The sequence below is a fragment of the Monodelphis domestica genome, chromosome 2, assembly GCF_027887165.1.
Source record: "Monodelphis domestica isolate mMonDom1 chromosome 2, mMonDom1.pri, whole genome shotgun sequence".
Classification (NCBI taxonomy): domain Eukaryota; kingdom Metazoa; phylum Chordata; class Mammalia; order Didelphimorphia; family Didelphidae; genus Monodelphis; species Monodelphis domestica.
This window is the reverse complement of record NC_077228.1, coordinates 480,230,973-480,239,894: the sequence shown is the minus strand read 5'-3', so window position 1 is coordinate 480,239,894 and position 8,922 is coordinate 480,230,973. Positions and strand designations below refer to the sequence as shown.

The 8,922-nt window shown below is 43.2% G+C and overlaps 1 protein-coding gene across 1 annotated transcript; it reads left to right on the top strand.

Annotated features, from left to right (window-relative positions):
• Positions 1-6,453: 6,453 nt before the first annotated feature.
• Positions 6,454-8,262, top strand: KCNA10 (potassium voltage-gated channel subfamily A member 10). The gene has a single exon (XM_001381943.5). The coding sequence runs from the start codon at positions 6,454-6,456 to the stop codon at positions 7,990-7,992; it is 1,539 nt and encodes a 512-aa protein (XP_001381980.3). The 3' UTR covers positions 7,993-8,262.
• The last annotated feature ends 660 nt before the right edge of the window (positions 8,263-8,922 follow it).

Here is an 8,922-nt window from a genome sequence, read left to right as displayed (position 1 = left end):
ACACACTATATTCCTGCCTTGCATGATACACTAGTAAGAGCTGAAGTGGGAGGTGCTGGGTTCAAATCCCACCTGTGACACTTAATATCTGATTGACCTTAAGTAATCAGACTTCCAGTTTTTTATCTATAAAATGAAAGTATCAGATAAAATGGCCTCTGAAATACCTTTTGGCTCTAAATCCATGATCCTATAATACTGCACTAGAATTTCTCTCCCTAGGGCTACTTCTACTTGACTAATGATTTTAATAGAGGAAGATATGGAAAGGAGAAAGCTAGGGGTCAGAAATGCTTGACCCTTTACTTAGGATAAGTGGTGCCTCTCCCTAGCCCCATTTGTCCTTCCAAGCCTACCTGGAAAAAGGTGAGATGTCCATCCCCAAAAGACCACCCCCAAGTCCTCCAGGGCTGCCAGTCACCCTGGCTTATTCCCATGAGGCAACAGGAACAAAATGAAAACTGAGTGTATCTGGGCAAGGATCAGAGACCCTGACAACAGCTAGGCATCCTACAATTCCTTAGTAAAGGCTTTTTGGTGATGGTGATGATGGCAACAGTCATTTCAGCTCTATGGACCACTCCATAAGCAGGAACTTGGTCAGACAGCAGAAAATGCCAAGGTCATCCACTGCATCCTGGGTCATCCCAGTTGCCTTGACATTTGGCTTGCCACTGGACTTTGATGTCTCTAGGAGAGGGAATGAGGCCAATGCCTTTGAGCGATTCTCACTCACTTAAACCCAATTCCCTGGCATTGGTCCTCTTCAAAAAAAAAGGGAGAACAATAACTCTGATTCTCATTAGCTGTGCCCCAGCTTAATCAGCTTCAGGAAGACACAGAAGAATACAAACACTGATTAAAGGCCCCAAACACTACCCAACAGGGTGGGTAGACCCTGTGGACTCCAACCTCCCTTCCCAGATGACCCACCACCTCCTTACTCCCACTAGCAGCCCCACTTAAGGCAGGGGCTCTAAAGGGACACCAGCCAAATTGCCTGTGATCTACTGACCCTGTTCCCAGCTGACACCCTCTATGGATTTCTCCACATGCCAAGCAGCAGCTTCAAGGCAACTCATCCCTGGAGGATGTGAAGTTTGGAGCAGATGATGCTTTCCCAAGTTAGCAGTCTGTGGGGCCGGAACCTGCTCCAGGATTTTTGTTCCTATAAAATATTAATTACAAAGGGCTATTTTAAAAAGGGTGAATCATAGAGAAATAAATATCTCCCAGTGATAGAAATAAAGGAATTTGTTTTGTTATTGTTGTTGTTGTTTTCTCTGTAAAGCAGCCTAAACATCTAATATGAAACTGAATGGAAATCTCCAATGGACTTGAACTCTTTCAGCAGTTAACTCTTTAAAAACTGTCAGTAATAAATAGCAGGAGGATTGTAACTATTATTAGTAGCTGGCCTTTGTATAGTGTTTCATAGTTCAAAAGAGCATTATATGCATCATCTTATTTGATTCTCCCAATAGCCCTGTGGTTAATGTCCTCAGCATGAGTATTATTATCCCCATTTCACAGATAAGGAAACTGAGGATCAGAGAAGAAAGGAAGGAAGAAAGCATCTAATTTGTGCCAGTCACTGTGCAATGTGCTTTACAGATATTATTTCATTTGATCTTCATGTCAACCCTGGGTAGTAAGTACTATCATTCTCTCCATTTTATAGGTGAGGAAACTGAGGCAGACAAAACTTACATGACTGACTAGTAGTACCTAGGTGGATCAGTGGATAGAGTGCCAGACCTGGAGGCAGGAGGACCTGAGTGACCTTCAACACTTCCTAGTCGTGTGACCCTGGGCACATCCTAACCTTGTTTGCCTAGCCCTTGCCCTTCTGTTTTAGCATTGCTACTAAGACAGAAGAAGGGGTTTAAAAAATAAATATTCATTCATTCAAAATAAATAAATAAATGAGCAAATAAATAAATGAATAAATAAATAAATAAGTGACTTGCCCAGGGTCACTAGAGTACTAATTATTTGAGATCAGATTTGAACTCATCTTCCTGAGTACTCCGTCCTCTGTGCTACCACCCAGAGAAAAGTGAGGTGCTCAAGACAGAATTGTCAGGAAAAATGATCATAGTATGGTTTCCAAATTGGCTCTCAGCCCTCCTCACAAGGGATTGCACCCTTCTAGAATCCTTTCTTTTATTTTTGTAACATTCTAGCACTTTGCCCATATAAAACCATAGAGGGTTTCCACTAAGTGCATCCTTAAGTTCTGACTGTACCCAGTTCTCTGATCCAGACCACCCTCATCCTATCTGCCAATTTGGTTTGGGAGTAAGCTAGGGGCACTAGGTGATACAGGAAATAGAGAACCAGACTTGGAGTCAGGAGGATCTGAGTTCAAATCCAGATTCAGATACTTACCAGCTGTGACCCTAGAAAACTCCAAATGGGGTCCCAAAGAGTGGAACACAACTGAAAAAAAAAATGACTGATGAAGCATAAAATAGGGGAAGAGGAAGCCTGGATGGGAAGCCATTCTCTTTTTATCTTCCTGTAGTTTGGATCAAAGGGGATAATGGACTAAAAAGTCCTTTGAAAAGTAAGAATGTCTTATTTTCCGTTAAATTTCGAGCTCCCAATTGGAGCTCTAAAGATGGTGTAGCCGATGTGGAATGGCCCCAGGCTAGAAACCCTGGAGTGTTCTCAGGCTTCATAGTTTAAGTGATGCTAGAAAGGGGCTAAGAAAGTCCTGGAAAGGGTCTAGGACAGGCAGTTCTTCCCCAAGCTAGAGAATGCCCAGGCTGAAATGTCTTCCTCCCTGCTTCTCTTTTTGGCCAAGGAATGATCGGATAAATACAATCATTCTTAGGAAAGAGCTCTGGCTTTCAGAAAGTCCCTCTGACAGCTGAGTGGAGGAGCATGGTTTGGAAGGGGGGAGAGATGTCAAACACACTGTCTTGGGCCCACAGCACTCTGAAATGTGACTGAGCCAGACTCAAATGGAATGGAATTAAAATGTAAAGAATAAGGAAAGCTTATGTAATAATGTGGAATTTTTACATGCATAATAGTTATTAGAATGATGTAATAAGAATGTAAAGAATACAGAAAGGCTAGAGCTCTGACTGGGTACCAACTGGGTTATCCTGGGCAAGTCATTTCTGGCTTCTGAAACTGCTTTCCTTTATCTGTAAAACAGTGATTATTGTTTTCTGTAAAATAGGCAGGGGCTTTGCCACAGCCCTGTCTTAGGGAAAGTGACTTGTACATCCTTAAAGGTCTAAGGGAGGCAGAGCACTTTTAGTGGATTCCTAGAGTGAGATAGACCTGGGTGCAAGTTCTGCCTCTGGTACCTATTAGCAGCATAACAGTGGACAGGTCAATTAGCCTTTGTTACAGATAAAGGGCTAATGTCTATTGCTAGAGAAGTCATGCTGTTCTTTCCTACCTGATAAACTATGGGACCAAAATCCCTCTTCCCTCCAATCCCTACCCAAACTTAACAAGTCCTTCCTCCCATGTAACAAAACCCCAGCAAAACCTGGCAGAATACCAGGACTTTTCTCTCAGGTCCGGACAAATGGCCACCTGCAGGATTGGCCAACAGCATGGGAACTAGCTTCCCATTCCCACCACCCCAGTGGCAGAGGTTTACCACCCCTCAGGATCATCCACTAAACTTGACCCAAGTAGCCTAACTGAACCAATAGAGGCAACATAGGTTACCTCATTCCTGACAACAATCCTACAAGAGGCTAAACCTATCTCCACTCAGGTGGAGACTCATCAGCCATCTTTGCTGATGCTGATCACCCCCTTTCCCCCTTGCCATTCCCCCCTCAGGGGACTCTGCAGCCACCTCTCCTGGCATCAGGTCTCTCTCTCTCTCTCTCTCTCTCTCTTTCTCTCTGCTCCTTTCCTCCTTTTCCTCTCCTTCCCTTTATTTCTCTACTCTTCCTCTCCTGCAATAAAGCTTTTGCTATAACACCATACCCTCTTCTCATTAGTCTCTCGAATCCCTGTCAGTCAGCACTGACCCTACCACCACCACCCCTCTTGGAGTTTCCTATCCTAAACACTTAGAGACAGAAACATAGAAAGAGAGGAGGAGAGAAGAGACACAATGTAAGAGAGGAAAAAGAAGAGAGACATAAAAAAGACAAGACCAATAGTGAGAGAGAGAGAAGGAGGAGGAGGAAGGGGGAGAGAGAGAGAGAGAGAGAGAGAGAGAGAGAGAGAGAGAGAGAGAGAAGGAAACAAAGAAAGAGAGAAAGAAGAAAACAAAGAGAGAAACAAAGAAAGAAGGAAACAAAGAAAGAAAGAAAGATTATATGAACTACTGTTATCATAGAGGGTGGCCTCTATTCTTCTGTGAGTCCCCATGGCATAGTAGAAACTGAACTGGGAGGACCTGAGTTCAAGTCCTACCTCTGACTCATATTAACTGTGTGACCCCAAGGCAACCACTCCACCTCTCATTACTCTCTAAAACTGTAGTTTGCTGAGAAAGTGTTGTGCTTAGGAATGCTAGCCAGAACCCATGTCTTTTATTGAATTAGTATGCCCAGAGGATTGGGGACAAAGCTAAGATTTAGGTACAGATAAGTCAGTCAAGAAACATTTATTAACAATAGCTAATATTTGTATAGCACCTACTCTGTGCCAGACACTGTGCTAAGGACTTTACAAATACTAGCTCATTTAATTCTTATAACAATCCCATGACTTAAATGCTATCATTATCATCCTTCTTTTACAAATGAGGAAACTAAGTCAGGGTCACATAACTAGTGTCTGAGGCCAGTCTTGAACTCAGGTCTTCCTGACTCCAGGTTGAGTCTTATCTACTGAATTGACCAACTGCACTATGTATCTATTATGTGTCAGAGACTATGCTAAATGCTGGGAAGACAAAGAAAGGCCAAAAAAAAAACCAATTCTGAGAAGTTCACAATCAAATAGGAGACAACATAAAAACAACTATTTTGTTCACAGGGTCAGTTAGGTGGCTCAGGGGTTTGAGAGCCATGCCTAAAGATGAAACGTTGGGGGTTCAAATGTGGCCTCACTTCCCAGCTGTGTGACCCTGGGCAAGTCACTTAATTCCCATTACCTAGCCCTTACTGCTCTTCTGCCTTGGAATCAATGCTTTGTATTGATTCTAAGATGGAAGGTAAGGGTTAAAAAACAACTATATAGGGGGCAGCTGGGTTGCTCAGTGGATTGAGAGCCAGGATCAGAGATGGGAGGTCCTGGGTTCAGATTTGGCCTCAGACACTTCCTAGCTGTGTGACCCTGGGTGAGTCACTTAACTCTCATTGCCTAGCCCTTACTACACTTCTGCCTTGGAACCAATACCCAGTATTGATTCTAAAATGGAAGGTAAGGATTAATAATAACAATAACTGGCATTTTTATAGCCCTTTAAAATCTATGAACCACTCACTACAAATACTTATTAGAAGGCAAGCTTCTTCATAGTAAAAGCTATTTCATTCTTTTTATTTATGTGCCCAGCATCATAGCCCACATGTCTAGCACATAGTAGGGATTTTCATACATTACTAATTATCTTGTTTGAGCCTTGAACAAACCTGTATGATATTATAGGAAGTATTATTCTAACTTTAATTAGTATAATTAATATATTATATAATTTTAATTATATTATTCTGTTATATGGATACATTACAAGTAATAAAAATATAATTCTAATTTTATGAATTTGAACCCACAAACCCAGAGATGTTAAGTAATGTGGCAAAGGTAGATTTCAAGGCCAGGTTTTCCTGACTCGAAACCCAGCACTCCATCCAATCAGCCAGGGTGCTAAAGATGGCCATGTATCCTAAATCATAGTAAAGGAGCTGTGTTGTAATGAAATTGCCTTATACCCTTAAGGCTACTTCTCCTAGATACTAAGACCCATGAGGCCAGGGTCCAGGTCTCCTCTGATCTTTTCCTTCCTCTCAATCCCCAGGCTGGTGATTTATTTGTAATGGGAGCTTGACAAATATATGTTAAATGAATGAACAAATACTTCATGAATGAAATCATGCCCTCTATGCCCGAGCTGTATAAAGCCTTCCAAGTTACCTATCTTCATTATCACCAGGAAATGATTCCGACCGCCAGGACATCTGCCCGTCACCTTTCATCCTTCAAGGCAATTTCTTTCAGTTGGTCAATCCATACCCAGAAAGTACAACCCAGTAGGTCTGAGTAAGGATAATAATAAGGTGGTCTATGTTACCAAAACAATCATACCATATATCCTAACACCTAAGGAAAGTCATTTTTGGCATGTCCTTGGGCATGAATTATTTTTGTGTGCTTCCTTGGCCCCGTTCATCAAACATGGATAAGGAAGAGCAAGATGAGCTCTTCAAAGCCCCTGGATAATGTATCTCTGTCTTTCTCCTCAGGTCATCAGGAGGCAAGACAGGCTGAGCATCTCCATGCTTCGCCCGTGACCCTTGTAGGATGGATGTGTCTGGCTGGAAGGAGATGGAGGTGGCTTTAGTTAATTTTGATAATTCTGATGAAGTCCTAGAAGAGTCTGGGTATCCCGCTGACTTTGACCTTGCCAGCTTAAAGGGACGTCCCAGCTGCAGTAGCCACCTCTCCAACTGGAGGGTCCTTACTAATGATGGCACCAACCATGAAACAATCTTCTGCAAGCTCCCAGGAGATTACAGTGATCCACAGGCATCTGAGCCAGTGGCCATGAATGAGGGCAACCAGCGGGTCATCATCAATATTGCAGGTCTGAGGTTTGAAACTCAGCTCAAGACCCTCAACCAATTCCCCGAAACTCTCTTGGGTGACCGAGAGAAAAGGGTGCAGTTTTTCGATTCCATGAGGAATGAGTACTTTTTTGACCGGAACCGGCCCAGCTTTGATGGAATCCTTTATTATTACCAGTCAGGTGGGAAAATCCGGCGCCCAGCCAATGTCCCCATTGATGTCTTTGCTGATGAAATCTCCTTCTATGAATTGGGCGTCGAGGCCATGGACCAGTTCCGAGAGGATGAAGGCTTCATCAAAGACCCCGAGACACAACTTCCCAAGAATGACTTCCACAGACAGTTCTGGCTGCTCTTTGAATATCCAGAGAGCTCAAGTGCTGCCCGAGGTGTGGCAGTGGTCTCAGTACTGGTGGTGGTCATTTCCATCACTATCTTCTGCCTAGAAACACTGCCTGAGTTCCGGGAAGAAAGGGAGCTAAAGGTGGTCAGGGATCCCAGCCTCAATCTGAGCAAGACAGTCCTCTCCCACAACATGTTCACTGACCCCTTCTTCATGGTGGAATCAACCTGCATTATATGGTTCACCTTCGAGTTGGTACTTCGATTTGTAGTCTGCCCCAGTAAGACAGGCTTCTTCAGAAATATCATGAATATCATTGACATCATCTCCATCATCCCCTACTTTGTGACTCTCATTACAGAGCTGGTACAGGAGACAGAACCCAGTGCCCAACAGAATATGTCCCTGGCCATCCTCAGAATCATCCGACTTGTTCGGGTCTTCCGAATCTTCAAACTCTCTCGCCACTCCAAAGGGCTCCAGATCCTCGGCCAGACCCTAAAGGCTTCCATGAGGGAGCTGGGGCTACTCATCTTCTTCCTATTTATTGGGGTCATCCTCTTCTCCAGCGCTGTCTACTTTGCGGAAGTGGATGAGCCAGAATCTCACTTTTCCAGTATTCCTGATGGGTTCTGGTGGGCAGTGGTGACCATGACAACAGTGGGCTATGGGGACATGTGTCCAACCACACCAGGAGGGAAGATCGTAGGGACCCTCTGTGCCATTGCTGGAGTCCTCACCATTGCCCTTCCTGTGCCTGTCATTGTCTCCAATTTCAACTATTTTTACCACCGAGAGACAGAGAATGAAGAGAAACAGAATATTCCAGGGGAAACAGACAAACTTCTTGCTAGTGTGATCTCAGGAATGGGCAGCACAGATTCTCTGAATAAAACAAATGGGGGTTGTTCTAGGGAAAAATCCAGGAAATGACCACCTGAGTCTGTTCAAGGGATCCCATTCCCTCTTCCTTTCCAAGGACTGCTTAGTTCCTGTAACCATTTGTCCAATTCTTATTCCTAGAGGCTTTTTTCAATAAAGCCATCAATTTTTTCTGCTCTGATTTCCGATCATTCTTTTTCTCAACCCAATATTGGGAGTCCTTAGGCAGGCAATTGTTTGAAGGATGGATTGGAAAGGACCTTTGAGGTCATTTAATCTTTTTTGGTGTCAAGACCCCCTTGGGCAGTCAATCCAGTAAAACTTTCTCGGAATAATGTTTTTTAATTGCATAGAATAAAATGCGTAGGATTACAAAGGGAACCAATTATACTAAGATATAGTTATTAAGGGTTCTTTTTTTTAATTCTCAAGTTAGGAACTTCTTATTGAAGGTTAGTGAAAATAAAAATGCAATTTTCCCCCTCCAAGTTCATAGACCCCCTTGATATAAATACTATACACGGATCTCAAGTTGGGACCTTCTAAGCTGGTCCAACTGCATCAATTTGCTAGTGAGAAAATGGAGGCCCAGGGAGGAAAAAGGACTTGCATAAAGCCACACAAATGACAAAGTTAATAATTCTCCTCCAGACCCCAAAGTTCTTTTTATCATATTATACTGCCCTCTTTTGTGCAACGTGGACTCCTATTATACTACAGAGTACTTGGGACCTGGTATTGAGAGCTAAAGAGGAAGCTAAATGGTACAGTGGAGAGGGGATCAGACTTGGAGTCAGGAAGACTCATCTTCCTGAGTTTAAATCTGACCCTGGGCAAGTCATGTAAGCCTGTTTGCCTCAGTTTCCTCATCTGTAAAATGAGCTGGAAAAAGAAATGGTCAACCACTCTAGTATCTTAGCCAAGAAAACTCCAAATGGGGTCACAAAGGACTGGACATGACTGAAAATGACTGAACAACAA

Bases quoted from the DNA above. Each gene is read 5' to 3' on its own strand.
- KCNA10 (XM_001381943.5), top strand. From the start codon at position 6,454: ATGGATGTGTCTGGCTGGAAGGAGATGGAGGTGGCTTTAGTTAATTTT.